Here is a 17,996-nt window from a genome sequence, read left to right as displayed (position 1 = left end):
AAGATTTGACCAGCAACCTGCATTTAAACATATGTGATGTTGAATGTATTTGTGTTGCTTGTATAAAAGGTTTGATCCTGCTAATATATATAATGATGCTTAGGATTACCTATTGATATGTGCATTTTAGTTTCCCAAAGATGGGTTACAGCTGGAAGGGCATCAGCTGCGTAAAAACTTGCTGGATAAGTTGATGGTTCATTCCGCTGTGGCGACCCCGGATTAATAGAGAAAATAAGCAGACAAGAAAATAAATGAATGAATGTGCATTTTAGATATTCTTATAATTGCATTAAAATACACCTGAACACTGTAGTTGTCATATAGCTACTGTGACACTTTAACCATAAAGGTGAATCATAATCAAATGTATTTGAGCAGATACTCATTTATGTTTACAGTTTGGTGAGACAAATGTATTATTCTGAACACATAATAAAGTCTATTGTAAATCAAAAGCGCATAATTAAGTAGACGTTTTATAGCTAAATAGCGCTGCAATTTTAACATCAACGGGACTTTTATTTTGAACTGCATGCGACGTCATAGGCAAGCGCCGCGCTTCTGCATCGTCTGTGTCAACTGGAGAAAGGTTTGTGTTTTTAATAATTTTACGTGTTAAAAGTGACGCAAATTCTTTTGACGTTTGTTTAGACTTTAAAATATCGATAACACGAATTGATTATTAATGGCTGTGATGTTAGAATGTCTTATCTAACATTTAGAAACATAATTTTAAGAATAAATTGTCTCCACACATAAAAAAACAGAGGAGCTCCGTCTCAGTTTACAGTATTTATTGTTCTTTCAGGATTTATTATTAGACTATTCTGTGTACTAGACTGTGGATTTAAAAGAAACAGAGTAATAAGGTAAATATAGAATGCCTGTACAATTGATTAAATACAAAATGTAAGTCATCATGAATAAATATGAAGTATGTGTATATAATTAGTGTGCTTTAATGCAAGTTGTGAATGTGAGTTATTGATTGATTCATAGCTAATCCATGGATGCCCAAACTCAGTCCTGGAGGGCCGGTGTCCTGCAAAGTTTAGTTCCAACCCCAATCAGACACACTTGGGCCAGCTAATTTACGAGGGTTTCTGGAAACATCCTTGCAGGTGTGTTGAGGCAAGTTGACGCTAAATACTGAAGGACACCGGCCCTCCACGACCGAGTTTGGACACCCCTGCTCTAATGAATAAAGACCAGTAACTCTGACTCCCTAACTAGTGCACTGACTACTGAACTAGAGAGCTGATGGAGACTGGATTTGTGTCTTTCTGTTCATTATTCTGATCTTCAGCAGGACAAACACAGAAGATCTGCTGAAGCGACTGAGCTCAGACTGTTATAAAGATGGCGTTTATTAAAGAGGAGAGTGAAGACATCAAGATTGAAGAAACATTCACAGTCAAACATGAAGAGACTGAAGAAGCTTTCAGAGTCAAACATGAAGATCCTGAGGAACAAACAGGTTGGTTTTCATAATCAAAGCTCAACATTTGATCCTCATTCAGATCTGCAGCTCTACACTGATCAATATTTCTCCAGTGTCCTCATTAAAGTGCCAAAAATATTGCAGGGTCTGATTTTGGCTAACCGATTACAATAGAACAGATGTGAAGCAGAAAATGTAAATGCAAAGGCTTACCTAGGGGTCAAACAAAAGATAATGGAGGCCTGCAGCCCTGCACAGTTTAGTTTCAACAAAAAAGGGACTGGGTGTGTTTATATTACCCTAATGCAGGGGTGCTCAATCCTGTTCCTGGAGAACTACCTTCCTGCAGATTTCAGTTGCAACCCATATCAAACACACCTGAACCAATTAATTAGGACCTGAACACCACTTGATAATTACAGGCAGGTGTGTTTGATTTGGGTAGCAACTGAAATCTGCAGGAAGGTGGCTCTCCAGGAACAGGATTGAGCACCCCTGCCCTGATATGACGGTCTAAACACTATACCTACACACACGGCTGTCCAAACAGCTTAAAAAGTAGATTTTTCATCATAGGTGCCCTTTAAATCACAATGTGCAATTTTAATATTATCATTTGTAAAGTTTGCAGAGAAGTCTCCCATTCATCTAAGGTAAACCAGAACTAAAAAATACACTGCAATGCCGATAGGGGAAGTGACGTCATTGTGAAAAGGGTCTATTAGGATTGGAACTAAACTGTGCAGACCTGCGGCTTTGACACTCGTGGCTTAGCCAATCCCAAGAGTGAATCACAACACGGCTGGCCAGAGAACCAATCACAGGCCACTGTGCATTTCCAAGGGAGGACAATTTAAAACCCAGTAAATAAACCGGCCATTGCAGTGTACAATAAATGGGAACAAAACACGTTTCTGTTGACCTCATTGACAATCAAGCATTAAAAAAATCTCATAAAGAGCAAATTTAAAACCAGGAGTGTGATGATACATGATTTTTTTCAGTAATGTAGGTTACAGGTAAAGGAATATATTCACTTACAGTAAATCAAATGTTAAAATATCAGACTAATGCTGCATTCACACCAGACGCGGAACGCGTGGATAAATTGCGATATTTGCGTGTAAGTAGCTGCGTGAACATTTGAGCTACTCAAACATTTGGGCTACTGTCAGCCTGGTGACTCTAGCTTCATAGCTAAATGGCTGACATGGTATTTATGAAGAAAATAGCTGTGTTTATGTGCTTTATGAAGGCTGAAAAACAGCGTCGATACGTTTAGGGCCGTGTCTGAGTCCACTAGATCCTTTCAGAGATGCACCAGCTCTGTGAGCTCATAAACTGTTGGTGTCGGCTGGAGGATTTCCCCTGGGACAACGACAACAGGCGATTCATCACAATCACACTCCCACAAGAGCAACTCCTGATTGGTTAACGCAGCACGAATGTCTGCTAAAGTTAAGATTTTCGAACTCGAGCGATTCGCACGTTAAGTGCGTCAAACGCGCAAAACGCTCAATTCGCCCCACGCCATTTGCGCGTATCGAACCATTCGCACTGCGCCATTAGCGCATTCGAGCGGCACCATTCGCGCGTATCGCGCCACAGGATGTCTAATCGCGTGTTTGCATTGACTTAACATGTAAATCACTCGCTTGATGCGTGTTCCGCATCTGGTGTGAACGCAGCATAACATGACAAAGATGGTAATAAGCCATAAATGATAACGTCATAATTGATAAAAGATAAAAATGAATAAATCATTACAAACACTCCAAATGCTGGGTTGTGGCTGGAAGGCATCTGTTACACATGCCAGAGTATTTGGCGGTTCATTCCACTGTGGCAACTCCTGAAAAATCAGGGACTACTAAGCTGAAGGATAGTGAGTGATTAGAAAGATCCGATCAAAATAAATAATCTATTATACCAACCATGATCGCAAATCATACAACACACTCCCTGTCCACTAAAACTCATGTTAAAAAAAGGGGATGAGAATTAAATCTGTTGCATCCATTCTCAAAAGTTAAGTTCGTTAAGTTAGATCTACTAATCTAAAACATAGCCTTTTTCTTTAACCTTTGCTGGTGGCTATAATGTACTCCAACGTTTTTTTTTCTAATGAAGTGGTGCTATCACAAACATGATGCACAAAAGTCCACATCAAACAACTAGCGAAAAACAAGTGTTGTCGCCTCACTTTGGATCACATCTAGACCAAAAAAAAAGCTGCATGTGCTCAAACCAAACGAACGAAAGCCACCTGAAATGAGAGCCGTGTTCTGCGCCTGTGCACGAGGACATGTTTTTCCTCACCTCATTCTGCAGTGGGAGATTACATTTCTGACTTGTACAGACAAACTGTAAACAAGGCAGCAACGTTATCAGTAATTGTCACTCACCATGTAGGGATTAGCTTCTGCAAATATGTCCGATAATCTAATAATCCATATCACCCTTCAGCCCAAGCTAAGAAGGACTGAGCCTGGTCAGTACCTGAAGGGAAAACCACATGGGAAAGCTTGGTTGCTGTTGGAAGTGGTGTTAGAGAGGCCAGCAGGGGGCGCTCAACCTGCGGTCTGTGTGAGTCCTAATGCCCCAGTATAGTGAAGGGCATTATACTGTTTGTGGGTGGTGTCTTTTGGATGAGATGTTAAACCAAGGTCCAGACTCTCTGTGGTCATTAAACATCCCATGGTATTTCTGGTAAAAAGTAGGGCTGTAACCCTGGTGTCTTGGCCAAAGTCCCTCAATCGGCCCTTACAATCATGGCCCCCTAATCATCCCTATCTACCGAATTGGCTCTATCTCTGTCTCTCCACCCCACCTGGCACCGTTGTCCTGTGGCTGCCGTCAAATCATCCAAGTGGAGCTGCACACTGGTGGTGGTGTGGAGAGACCCCCCTCATGATTGTAAAGCGCTTCGGGTGTATGGCCATACACAATAAATACACATTACATTACATATCATTTGCAAGTATTTGAGAAATGTAGTGAAGCAGCAGCCGGCCTCTTTGTGATTCATTTTGGCTTTAATTGTTTACTTCAGGGATGAGCAAACTCTGTCCTGGAAAGCCAGTGTGCTGCTGAGTTTTGCTCTAACACTACTTAAACACACCTGATCATGCTGTAATCTCTAGGCAGGCCTGTTTGATTCGGGTTGGAGCTAAACTCTGCAGGACATCAGCCGTCTACATCACTATCTCACACTCGTGCTCTGATTTGTTGCTGAATAAAGCTGCGGTCACATTGGGCTTTAAATCCCATAGACTTCCATTTATATGCATGCGAATGTGTCAGATCGGAAACGCAGGGTTATGCATCAAGTTTCGCAGGTTGCTGTGGTGCAAAGTTCAAGCTTGGTGAACTCTGACCTGCGAAATCACATCACTTGACTGCATGAGACCAATCGAGGATCAAAACATGAGCTCTCTGGACAGAAATTTAAAACATGGAGGAATCGCTCGCTTTTAAAAATGTCTAATAAGCTTGTTTAATCCCGCCCCTTTTCGCAGCACCACATGACAGAATATCGCAAGCTCAAACTCTAATGTGACCGCAGCTTAACAGTCACAGCGCTCTCTTCAGCCAATGCTGATTCTACAAACCAAATCAGTCGAACAAGCACCCAAAGTAGATTTGCGTGGGACTGAATTTTTAGTCCTGCGCCCGCCAGGTTTTATTCTGCACCCGACCAACTCAATAGTATCTGGATGCAGCCTTTATGATGCAAGCTGAGACTGCATCATTCAGCGATGCAGTGTCAGACACAGTGCACTCAATGGAGCGAGTGACATCACTGTGAAGGGTAGGGTTAGGGGTGGAGCTAGGTGAGCGCATTAAAAAGCATTGGATGCAGCTCAGATTGCACTGCACCAAGTCTGCAGCCAGACCCCTCTCAACTAACTTGACTAAGCGTCTTCCAATAAAATACTGATTATATGAAGTTTTTAGCTTCATGTTTTCCAAGTGATCACCCCTTTAGATGCTTCGGTCTTGATGTGTGGATCCACTGGTGTTGGTGGAAAATTGGTATGTTACTGTTATTGTCTTTTTTTCTTCACTGTAGAGCTGTTGGCACTCAAAGAGGAGAGTCAAGATCAAATGGAAGAGAAGGATCGGTGTGAGGGATGTCTTGATTTCAGACCAGGTGAAGAATCAGAACAGACGAAAACCCAGAAGACCAAATCTTTTACCTGCCATCAGTGTGGAATTAGTTTTAATCGGAAACAATCCCTTACAGACCACATGAGGAATCACACGGGAGAAAGGCCTTACACTTGCCAACAGTGTGGAAACCGTTTCATTCGGAAACAATACCTTAAAGAACACATGAGGATTCACACAGGAGAAAAGCCCTACACTTGCCAACAGTGTGGAAACAGTTTCATTCGGAAACAATACCTCACAGAGCACATGAGGATTCATACCGGAGAACAGCCTTACACATGTCAGCAGTGTGGAAAGAGTTTCACTCGTAAACAACACCTTGTAGGCCATATGAGGATTCACACTGGAGAAAAGCCTTACACATGTCAACAGTGTGGAAACAGTTTCAATCTGAAACAATACCTCACAGAGCATATGAGGATTCATACGGGAGAACAGCTTTACACATGTCAACAGTGTGGAAAGAGTTTCAATCGGAAACAACACCTTATAGGCCATATGAGGATTCACACTGGAGAAAAGCCTTACACATGCCAACACTGTGGACACAGTTTTAATCGGAAACAATACCTTACAGAACATGTGAGGATTCATACTGGAGAAAAGCCTTATAGTTGTCAACAGTGTGAAAAGAGTTTCACTCGAAAACGATACCTCACAGGCCATATGAGGATTCACACTGGAAAAAAGCCTTATACTTGTCAACAGTGTGGAAAGAGTTTCACTCGGAAAGCGATGTTTAGAGACCATATGAGTATTCATAAGGGAGAAAAGCCTTACACTTGCCTACAGTGTGGAAAAAGTTTCACTTGGAAACAATATCTTACAAAACATATGCGAACGCACACTGGAGAAAAACCGTACACTTGCCAACAGTGTGGAAAGAGCTTCACCTGGAAGCAAAACCTTGTAGAACATATGAGTATTCACACCAGACAAAAGCTTTACACCTGCCAACAGTGTGAAAAAGGTTTTAATCGGAAAGAAAAGCTTGCAGAACATATGTTGATTCACACTGGAGAAAAGCCTCACATCTGCCATCAGTGTGGAAAAAGTTTTAATCGGAAAGAAAAACTCACAGACCATATGAGGAGTCACACTGGAGACCAGCTTTACATCTGCCAGCAGTGTGGAAAGAGTTTCACTCAGAAGCAAAACCTTAAAGAGCACATGAGGATCCACACAGGAGAAAAGCCTCACACTTGCCACCAGTGTGGAAAGAGTTTCACTTGGAAACAAAACCTCACAGACCATATGAGGATTCACACTGGGGAAAAGCCCCACACTTGCCAACAGTGTGGAAAGAGTTTCACCTGTAAACAATACCTTACAGACCATAAAAGTACTCACACTGGAGAAAAGCTTTACACTTGCCAAAAGTGTGGAAAGAGTTTCGTTTGGAAACAAAACCTCACCGAGCATATGATGGTTCACACTGGAGAAAAGCCTCACACCTGCAATCAGTGTGGAAAGAGTTTCACTTGGAAAAAAAACCTTACAGAGCACATGAGGAATCACACTAGAGAGAAGCCTTACACATGTCAACAGTGTGGACAGAGTTTCAGATATAAAAAATGCCTTGATTCCCATGTGACGGTTCATACTGGATAAAGCCTCACATCTGTGTACTTGTGGCAAGAACTTTACGTGCATGAAATTTCTCGAATTTAAATTTCTAATCAAATGATTTTGTCTGGATTGTAGTGTAAATACACTTGTGTCTTGGGTACAAGTGTTTGTGACATCCAGGCGGGAGGCGGCCTCGGGGAAGACCCAGGACACGCTGGAGAGACTATGTCTCTCGGCTGGCCTGGGAACGCCTCGGGATCCCCCAGGAGGAGCTGGAGGAAGTGTCCTGGGATAGGGAAGTCTGGGGTTCTGTACCCGCGACCTGGCCCCGGAAAAGCGGCAGACGATGAGATGATGATGATGATGATGTTGTAGTGTAAATAGTGGTGATGTTAATGTCTAAAATAATTCAGTATACACTGAAGTCATTTGTTTTAAGTTGGAATTGAGTCTCTCTCTCTTTGCATTAACTACCATGCATTAAACTCCAATTTACCTCATCTTGGCACTATAAATATCATGTGATCCTATATGGACTATCCATCTCTCCTGCTGTCTCCCAAAACTTTATGAATGAGATGTTTCGTCATTCTAGTAAACTCCCGTAGTTTGGCCTACTATCACTATGTCACACAGGTCCTCCAAGGCCTATCCAACATCAGCCAAGATGCCAGAAGTGCAAATTGACCAGGGGAAGGTCCAATCCAATGCTGGCTACCTTTTAGATAGACAAGTGTTTTCTTGGGTTTGCTAACTTTGATTGCAGATTCGTTTTGAATTGCAGCCAGGACACTGCTCCACTGAAAACATTTGTGCCACAACTTTCCTTGAACCTCCACTGGGTTGCCCAAAAGGGAAGTCACTAGGCAACCTGTGGACATCCAGGCAGCAAAATAACCTCTCTCTTCTACAAGCATGGCATTGGTGGCCCAGTTTGAGCAAGGACATCATGTATGTCCAGAACTGCCCTGTGTCAAAAACACCCAGAAACTAGCATGCGTGGAAACAGGTTCTACATCCCATTCCTCAATGGCCATTGTCTCACCTTTGGGGTAAATTTCATTACTGGCATACCAGAATCTAAATGATTCACCTGTGTACTAGTCACTGTTGAAAGGTTTTCCAAGTTTTGCAAAATCATTGCCCTCAGAGGATTAGCCGAGAGACTGCGGAACAGCTGTTCCAGTGTATCTTCAGTTCGTCTCACAGTTATGGAAAGTCTTCTTCCCTTTACTTGGAGGTAACATTAACTTTTCACTCAGCTATGACCTACAGGAAAATGGTAGGTCCAGCAGAAGCTTGGGAATGATACCTATGGCTTGTCTTACTTCAAGTGTGTGCTTTGTTTTCAACCCCCACTATTTCCTTGATTGGAAGAACTAACAAATGTTTCAGACGTGAATTACTGGTTTTATGTAATTGAGACATATGGATACATCCTTATATCCGTCTCCTGCATGTGGTATGAAGAAATAAGATACTTGTAAATCCCAGAAGATCAAAGGCTCCCTATTATCAACCTGCTGACAAGGTCTGGCTCTCCTCCCAGCATCTTCCCAGAAAGGAGATGAGCCCTACATTTGGTGCTTTCTTGATACAGTGGCAAATAAACCAACTGCACTTTTCCCAGGTACTACATCCATTTAATGTTGCACACGTGTCCCTTCAAGTTACCGGGCAATCTATGTTACTACTCTCACCTATGATCATGAGCTTTGGGTCATAAGCGAAAAGGAAAAGATTTAGGATGGAAGCAACCAAAATGAATTTCCTTCACAGGGTGGCAGGGTGCACCCTTATAGATAGGGTAAGGAGCTCAGAGTAGAGCTGCTGCTCCTCCACACTGTGAGAAACCAACTAATTTCGCTCAGGCATCCGTTTTAGTCCTGGACCCTAAGGAGGCCTGGAGGCTTTGGTCCTCTGAGGAGGTGTTCCAGGCATGTCCCACCAAGAAGAGACCTTGAGGACATGCTGGAGGATATGTCTCTTGGCCCATGACCAAACCCTGGATAAGCGGAAGAGCATGCTTAAATTTAATTGTATTATCTTTCCATTTCTTAATATGTTTGGTGACTAAAACATATCATTTTTTTCAACAAAATCATTTTTTTATAAACATATCTGTTTAATAAGTCTGTTTTATTTAAATGCATGAATATATATGACCCATATTCACTGAGAAATGGATAAAAAATATTCAATTTCAAAATATCTTAAGGATATTTCTGGTCACAGTTTGACAGGAGTTTATGCCAAACCAGCGCTGATGCTGATCGCCTCTGTGCTGCATGGAGCCACATCATAAACTTAATAGGCTATTGATGATTTAGTGTAGGCTACAACCAACAAACCAACCTTTCTCCATCTCGAAATTTACAGTTATTAATAGTTCTTATATAATAGTTCTTATATAATATTTATATTAAGTTTTTCTTGTTTTCTGCATGATGATATATCCGCACCAAACCGAGGCTTTCATTTTACAGCAAATAAAACATATATGCAAATTAATGCAATGTCATATGTAAAGAACAAAACGGTTATACAAAAAGTCAACATATGAGGTTCAGTATTATTTTCTGACATCACACGCAGCACGCACACATGAACTGCGAGTGAGACGGAGGAAATGAGTCATAATCATAAGACAATCTTTAATCTAATGACTTCTATTAAAAGTGTTGACAGAGGTTTTGTGAAACCATAATAACAGCGGAGCATTAATTAAATGCAGATTTCCTGTGGAGCAATCAATTTGAGGTAGCCTGATATTTTTATTTGATGGAAGAAAAAAATTTGATTGGACAAAGAGCAGAACCTCAGCCCCCCTCCCTCCATCTTCAGCTCAAAAGAAAGAGTTTGCAGGGCTGTGCTTACAACTTAGAAAAAAAAGACAAAATAAGTGATAATGGCCTTGATTTCACTTCTAATCTTCAGTTTAGCAGTTCTGTAGCACTTTGAGCACTTGTTATTGTTTAGAAGAAAACACTTAATTTGACATAGTACTTTTAAATGAATGATGCAAAGCATAATCATTGAAGAGAGTCTATCTCCGTCTCAGTTTACCAGTATTTTCAGCTCTTGTTACTTTATTTTATGTTATATTCGTCAATTTTTGAAGTAAGTCCTTCTGTGCAGTTTCTTTCCAACTTCTTTCAGAAGAAGACAGAAGAATGATAAGTTTATGTTGTATAACAGTAAGTTGGCTTTCTCAAGCCACCATAAATATGATATATTGAATAATATAATATATTTCTAATATTTTATTTAATTATTAAACATAAGTTTACTACGTTTACCACTACTGTCTATTGTGTGTACTGTGTTTTTGTTATATATATATATATATATATATATATATATATATATATATATATATATATATATATATATGTGTGTGTGTGTGTGTGTGTGTGTGTGTGTGTGTGTGTGTCAACTTTAATGCTTTGTCAGTACATTTGTAACATTTGTCATGCCAATAAAGCAATTATTGAATCAAGAGAGAGAGAGGGGAATAATATAGACTCTTACAATGAACGAAATAAAGAAATCTTGACTGAGTGCTTCATTTCCCTTTTGTGTATGTTGAGATTTTAGACACGGGACTCTTATGTCGGCGTGTCGGTGACGTCATCAGGCTGCGCCGCGCTTCATTTCGTTGGGAATCTCCTCAAGGAAGGTTTGTGTTGTTATACTTTTAGCGATTATATCAATGAATCCCGTTTGTGCTAGAATAATTATTGAATGTCATGTTTTTAAACGTTAATGAATGTTATTTTGTGCGATGTTTCTATGTATTAATAAGAGTAAAGCTGCGTTTATCTTCTGTCTTTATATCATAAATCAGTTCATCATCAACACCAAATCATTCTCTGGAGAACAGAAATGAGGACAAGAGACTTTTATTTTAAACTGAGACAAAGCCAGAGATTGAGTCATTTTCCTCTGTTAATGATGCTCTTCATCTTGTCCAAACCCACAGAACAGCAGATTATTATAAAGATGGCGTTTATTAAAGAGGAGAGTGAAGACATCAAGATTGAAGAAACATTCACAGTCAAACATGAAGAGACTGAAGAAGCTTTCAGAGTCAAACATGAAGAGATTGAAGAAGCTTTAGGAGTCAAACATGAAGATCCTCAGGAACAAACAGGTTGGTTTTTTCATCCAGGGGCAGACTTAGTGATTTGGAGAGAGGTAAAGTTGGTTTTATATTCACTCATTCATTCATTTAGCAGTCTCTATATTGTGTACCATGTTACTTTGAATATTGGGTCGGAATTAGCATGCAATTGTGACTAATTGACTGTAAACAGTGTTGTACTTTGATAGTCATTGGCTGCTAATATGATTTCCCTGTTTAGAATTTGCAAAGAATACTTTATTGAAATTATATCATTCAGGATAATGTCTGAATATCCAATTATAAAACCAATTTTACCTCTATGTGATTTGGGGGCACATACATACATTTATACACTTATATATATATATAAATATATTATTTAAAGTATATTTTAACAGAGCTGCATGATTCTGGCTAAAATAAAAATCACAATTTTTTTGTTTTGCTTAAAATTAAGATCAGGATTTTCTCAAGATTCTATAGATGTTAATTATTAATATGATTAGCATATTATTATTGTTAATTCTCATACATATGGTAAAACAGCAACAGGCTATGTGCAGATCTACTGTTGGTTAAAATGCTGATTTTTGTAAAGACTTTCAATGGTGGACTTGAACAAACTTAAAATGTATCCTGGTCATTCATGTACAGTACAGCGATGACATCAGAATACAACTATTCATAATTCTGATGTTGAATTATTATGTTTGTAGACCTGTGCCTGCAATCTGTCATTATCATTATTATTGTTATTATTATTATTATTATTATTAGACCATTTATTCACTGGTAAAATCAGACATTTGTCATTATCAGATTCCCCCCTGCATTATTACCTAGGCTAGAGTAGTTATACTGACACAGTTAAACATTCTCATGCACAACTCTTTGTGTTCGCTTTGAAAGAAAAATACATCAAATGCTTGTATTCATAACTCTAAAATCCGATATGATTATTTAAATGATGCATGCTTTCGCTTTCATTTTCTCAGCAAAGTGTGGTTTATAGTTCCCGCGCGGCTCCCAAACGATCGCTCTGTGCCACAAACTGAATGTCATTTACAAATTTAGATAGCTAGAGCTATAAAATGAAGTACGGGAATCAGCCTGGTGACAGACTTTCTTAGTTCTCATCTCGTTTCTCATCTCCTATCTCATCAGCATACCAGTAGCTATGCGTAGGTTCTTCTAATCCAGGGGTTTTCAAAGTCAGTCCTGGAGGGCTGGTGTCCTGGAGAGTTTAGCTCCAACTTGCTGCAACGCACCTGCCAGGAAGTTTCTAGGGCTGTTTCTCAACATGCGTTCTTCAGCGGTCTTGTTTTCTCGTGTAACGTCATCATCAGCTGCCAAAGTTCAGTTCCAATACTCAAGGCCGCAAGAACAGAGGACGCGTGAAACTTCCCGGATGTGTTCTTGATATCGAGGACGCACCGATGCAGACGTGGGCACCGAACTCGCTCTGGAAGTCCCAGAAGTCATTGCGACTGGAGGTGGAAAGCGCAGCATTTAATTTAGATTTATTATAAAAGTTCAGAGATATCACTTATTTACCTCAGGAGTTTCCCTAAATGAAACCAAACATCACCATGAACATCTTAACAAATGAATAAACACATTAAGGTTGTTTGTTTGCTGAAATTCGTATTAAAATCTGTTTTATTTATATTGTGCAGTGTATATTTATAATTATTTTATGCAGAGTATATATTTTGAAGAGGGGAAAAACAATAAATGGTTGTATGAGTGCTGTAATGTTCAAAATAATTAACCATTTAAACGCGTGAAGGTCATTTGACCATCAGGAAGAACGCAGCATCTCATTTCTCAAAGGGTGCGGTCTCTGTCCTCGCGTTCTCCTGAGTTTGTTCTTCCAAGGACACCTGGCAAGACCGCTCTCCAGAAGAACGCAAGTCCGTTCTCTGCGTTCTTGGAATTGAGAAACAGCCTAGAATATCTAGTAAGAGCTTGATTAGCTGGTTCAGGTGTGTTTAATTAGAGTTGGAACTAAACTCTCCAGGACCAAGTTTGGACACTCCTGTTCTGATCCAGTCAGCTTGGTAATATTACCTCAAACTGTATAGAGACAAATGTGCTGTCATTGGGACCCTGCCCAATGGTCAGGAAGTACAAATAGTTAACAGGTTAATATCGCAGACAATTGGGCTGCCAGACCTCTTTCTTAAAATGTCATTGGCTGTTTCTCAATTCCAAGAATGCAGAGAACGGACTTGCGTTCTTGTGGAGACCGGTCTTGCCAGGTGTCCTTGGAAGAACGAACTCAGGAGACCGCGAGGGCAGAGAATGCGTCCTTTGAGAAATGAGATGCTGCGTTCTTCTTGATGGTCATGTGACCTTCACGCGTTTATTATGGTAAATTATTTAAACATTACAGCATTCATACACCAATTTATTGTTTCCCTCCTTTTCAAAATATATACTTTGCTTAAAAACAATATATACTTTGCACAATATAAAAAAAAATGATTTTAATACGAATTTCAGCAAACAAACACCCTTAATGTGTTTGTTCCTTTATTAAGATGTCCATGGTGATGTTTAGTTTCACCGTTTCATTTAGGGAAACTCCTGAGGTAAATAAGTGATATCTCTGAACTTTAATAATAAATCTAGATAAAATGCTGCGCTTCCCACCTCCAGCCGCAATGACTTCTGGGACTTCCAGAGCGAGTTCGGTGCTCACGTCTGCATTGGTGTGTCCTCGATATCAAGATCACATCCGGGAAGTTTCATGCATCCTCCGTTCTTGCGGTCTTGAATATTGGAACTGAACTTTGACAGCTGATGATGACGTTACACGAGAACACGAGGACACAAGACCGCTGAAGAACAGCCATTGTCTTAAAAATGGAAAACAATGTGTCTAACATTTTTAGTTGTATGCTATTACATTTTAACCTAGAGTTTATACATTTGTAATTCCACAAAAAAAACTTTATGGACACATGCTTTATAGAAACTTTTACCCACAGCCTAGTACAGCACAATGGATATGGTCAAAATTGAGTTCTTTTAGCAGTATAGTACTGTTTTAATTGAAATTGGTATGCTATTATCTGTTTTACACCCATGTGGTCATTTGTACCTTTTCCCACTACTGTAGACCTGATGCCACTCAAAGAGGAGAGTCAAGATCAGAAAGAAATTAAAGAGAAGGATCAACAAAAGGAAATATATAAAGAAGAACCAAAACAGACGAAAACCTCTTCAGAAGGGACAACCCAGAAGACCAAAACTAATACCTGCCATCTGTGTGGAAAGAGTTTCTCCTGTAAACTAAATCTTCAAAAACACTTGAAGCTTCACACTGGAGAAAAGCCTCACACTTGCCATCAGTGTGGAAAGAGTTTTGCTAGGAAACAATCCTTTACAAACCACATGAGGATTCACACTGGAGAAAAGCCCTACACTTGCCAAGAGTGTGGAAAGTGTTTCACTTGTAAAGCAAACCTTACCAACCATATGCGAGTTCACACTAAAGTAAAGCCTCACACTTGCCAACAGTGTGGAAAGAGTTTCCCTTGGAAACAAACCCTTATCATCCACATGAGGGCCCATACTGGAGAAAAACCTTACCCCTGCCAACACTGTGGAAAGAGTTTCACTTGTAAACAGTACCTTACAGAACACATGAAGATTCACTCTGGAGTAAAGCCCCATGCTTGCCATCAGTGTGGAAAGAGCTTCAGTTGTAAACTGAACCTTAAAAAACACAGGAGGACTCACACTGGAGAAAAGCCGTACAGCTGCCATCAGTGTGGACACAATTTCACTAGTAAAGTAAACCTTAAAAACCACATGAAAGTTCACACCGGAGAAAAGCCTCACACCTGCCAGCAGTGTGGAAAGAGTTTCGCTTGGAAACAAAACCTTACAGAACATATGAGGATTCACTCTGGAGAAGAGCCTCACAGTTGCCAACAGTGTGGAAAGAGTTTCGCCCGTAAAAAAAGCCTTAAAACTCATATGAAGCTTCACACTGAAGAAAATCCTCACACCTGCCAACTGTGTGGAAAGAGTTTCACTTGGAAACAAAACCTCACAGACCATATGAATAGTCACACTGGAGAAAAGCCCCACACCTGCCATCAGTGTGGAAAGAGTTTCTCTTGGAAAAAAACCCTCGCAGAGCATTTGAAGGTTCACAGTGGAGAGACGACTTATCAGCTAAGTGTGGTGAGAGTTCCAGATATAAACATTCCCCTAATTCTCATGTGATCCTTCATAATGGATAAAAGCTTCACACCCGTGGATTGTGTGGGAAGAACTTTACATGCATGAAATTTCTCAAGACACATGAAGATTCACACTGGACTTAAGTTGTTTAAGTTTTTAAGGTGGAGGGAGAAGAAATACCATGAAAGGATTCACATTCAGAGATAACCGAATCAGGAGTCATTGTTGAGTGTCATAAACAGGAATCATGTAATTACTCACACCAGAGGGAAGGGTGCCATCACAAGTTGCAATTGCATGCAGCCAAAAAAAAACCTCTAGTGAGCAGAGAAGCTATGATGTGAACGCAAAAGGATGATCCCCCATCGCTTCCTCTGACTCTGTTGGTCGTCTGGTGTCTTGAAATTTTATCTTACCCTTTAGATCAGGGGTCACCAAACTTGTTCATGGAGGGCCGGTGTCCTGCAGATTTTAGCTCCAACCCTAATCAAACACACCTGAACAAGCTACTCAAGCTCTTACTAGGTACACTTGAAACACCCAGGCAGGTGTGTTGAGGCAAGTTGGAGCTAAACTCTGCAGGGCACCGGACCTCCAGGACAGAGATTGGTGACCCCTGCTTTAGATTATGTTGTCAACACTGTTCAAATGAGTCTGAGGTTGGGGATTGGGGCCCAACCCTACTTCTATTTTCTTAACCCCTTCCCCTTGGCCCTCTTGCCTTGTTTTAGTAAATAGTGCTATTTGTATGTAATTAGATGCTTGGACATTTTGATTTTACGCACTTCATTTATGTGTGAAATTCACTTCACAGCAGAGGCAAAATTACTCCAGTTTTGTTGCAAAATGTCTGACATGGGATTTTTTGAGAGGGTAGCTGTGCTGTATGTGATATGGAAGGCAGAAACATGTCATGGACTTATTTGGCATCACTTCTGGGTCCATCAGATCCTTCAGAGTTGCTCTTAGCTTGATGAGTTTTACCAACTCCTCCAGGAGGTACACATGGATGATGGGCACTACTACAGCAAGATCCTAATGGCCTGTTTCCTCTAAGCAGTACAGTACCGTACCACTCAGGGGCGGACTGGCCATAGGTCCATCTGGCCTGCCACCATGACTCTCAGGTGGGTGGCCTGGGGGCTAGAGCCACTGCCCCTTTTCCCCTCATTAGCTGAGGTGCCCCTCTCAGCCTGTAGTTCAGCAAGCTGAACTGCCGCTCTAGGCAAAGGATGACCACGCCACCCTCAACCTAAAAGTGAAAACGAAAGGTTAGCAATGTGAAGAGCGGGGGAGGGGGTTGTCGCAGATGAAATTGAAGACCTTGGGGGTTGCGGATATAACTGAGGATGTGGGTGGTGAGGGAGGTGTCGTGGACGCCGCCCTCTCTATTCTGCCGCCTAGGTCGCCTCTATGGACGTGGAGGCCCTGACTGTAGTAAGGTTGGTAAACCAGGATGGCTTTACGCATATTGTTTCTTACATCTTTGATTATTTATCAAGTTATGTTTAAGGGCCTAGATCAGGAGTGGCCAACCCTGTTCCTGGAGAGCCACCTTCCTGCAGATTTCAGTTGCAACCCATATCAAACACACCTGCCTGTAATTATCACGTGGTGTTCAGGTCCTAATTAATTGGTTCAGGTGTGTTTGATATGGGGAGCAACTGAAATTTGTAGGAAGGTGGCTCTCCAGGAACAGGGTTGGCCACCCCTGGACTAGATAATATGATGACCTGAGTGTCAGCAATTGTTTCCTGAGTTATTTACAGTTTTATGTGTAATCTTTTTAGTCCATTCCTTTGTATCCGTGTTTTAACCAATCAGGTTAAAACTCCTTAATGTTTGATGCAGTTAAGGTAGTTATGTTAGAGTATAATTGATTTTGTTTTCAGATTATAAGCAGAGCGGTCTACGTACTCTGTGTGAGTGTTAAAGCTGACTTCTGATGATGAAACTGCAAACTGTCTGCAATAAACTTTCTGTGATTGAATCTCTGACTCCGGCTCTTCATTTGACGAACTGGTAATTTTGGGTTAAAACTGTCTGTTGCATTTGCGCCAATAGCTTAGTGCTTGGTGCTCAGATATATATATATATATATATATATATATATATATATATATATATATATATATATATATATATATATATATATATATTTGTACTTAATCTGATCCCATTCCAAAACTATTCTTATTTCCTCTTCTGTTTTCACCTTTACTAATACACATTTTAAGCAGAACTAGAGTTTCTATGCTTTTGCTAAATCATTGGTATGACAGCACTGGCACCATTTAAAAAATATACATTTATTTAAAATATATTCTGGATGAAATGGCTTTGATTATAAAGAGCACCATATTACAAAGAGCAAATATGAAGAACGGTCACATTCTAAAAACAATACAAAACATAACAATTGTTTTATTTATCTATAATATTAAGGAAATATTAAGGAAAATATATGCACGTTCAAAATAATCACCT

At 40.3% G+C, this 17,996-nt stretch overlaps 2 protein-coding genes across 23 annotated transcripts; both read left to right on the top strand.

The window, feature by feature from the left end:
* Positions 1–545: 545 nt before the first annotated feature.
* On the top strand, positions 546–9,563 carry LOC100004986 (uncharacterized). Of its 6 annotated transcripts, XR_015508901.1 has the most exons (5): positions 546–592; positions 1,313–1,480; positions 5,517–5,597; positions 5,691–8,507; positions 8,611–8,902. XR_015508901.1 is itself a non-coding variant. In XM_087283532.1 (4 exons), the coding sequence occupies exons 2-4, from the start codon at positions 1,363–1,365 to the stop codon at positions 7,226–7,228; spliced, it is 1,737 nt and encodes a 578-aa protein (XP_087139658.1). In that variant the 5' UTR covers positions 546–592; positions 1,313–1,362; the 3' UTR covers positions 7,229–9,563. The 6 variants fall into 6 exon arrangements, 4 of the variants coding, with proteins under 4 accessions (XP_087139658.1, XP_087139657.1, XP_087139659.1 ...); XR_015508900.1 differs by having other exon boundaries at positions 5,517–8,507; XM_087283532.1 differs by having other exon boundaries at positions 5,691–9,563.
* A 1,246-nt stretch (positions 9,564–10,809) lies between these two features.
* Positions 10,810–17,499, top strand: LOC108179274 (uncharacterized). 17 transcript variants are annotated; one of them, XR_015508944.1, is made up of 5 exons: positions 10,810–10,865; positions 11,169–11,339; positions 14,437–15,939; positions 16,092–17,023; positions 17,209–17,499. XR_015508944.1 is itself a non-coding variant. In XM_087283621.1 (3 exons), the coding sequence occupies exons 2-3, from the start codon at positions 11,189–11,191 to the stop codon at positions 15,549–15,551; spliced, it is 1,266 nt and encodes a 421-aa protein (XP_087139747.1). In that variant the 5' UTR covers positions 10,810–10,865; positions 11,169–11,188; the 3' UTR covers positions 15,552–17,499. The 17 variants fall into 17 exon arrangements, 1 of the variants encoding a protein (XP_087139747.1); XR_015508942.1 differs by having other exon boundaries at positions 17,191–17,499; XR_015508943.1 differs by having other exon boundaries at positions 16,092–17,036; positions 17,230–17,499.
* Positions 17,500–17,996: the final 497 nt, after the last annotated feature.

Source organism: Danio rerio, chromosome 15, assembly GCF_052040795.2.
Source record: "Danio rerio strain M-AB ecotype USA chromosome 15, GRCz13ab, whole genome shotgun sequence".
In the NCBI taxonomy this organism is placed as follows: Eukaryota; Metazoa; Chordata; class Actinopteri; order Cypriniformes; family Danionidae; genus Danio; species Danio rerio.
Note: the sequence above shows the minus strand (reverse complement) of the source record. Positions and strands in the feature narration are given on the sequence as shown.

Coding starts and splice junctions, on each gene's coding strand:
- LOC100004986 (XM_087283531.1), top strand. CDS start 1,363: ATGGCGTTTATTAAAGAGGAGAGTGAAGACATCAAGATTGAAGAAACA. Junction 1,481..5,516: donor AGATCCTGAGGAACAAACAG/GTTGGTTTTCAT, acceptor TCTTCACTGTAG/AGCTGTTGGCACTCAAAGAG.
- LOC108179274 (XM_087283621.1), top strand. CDS start 11,189: ATGGCGTTTATTAAAGAGGAGAGTGAAGACATCAAGATTGAAGAAACA. Junction 11,340..14,436: donor AGATCCTCAGGAACAAACAG/GTTGGTTTTTTC, acceptor CCACTACTGTAG/ACCTGATGCCACTCAAAGAG.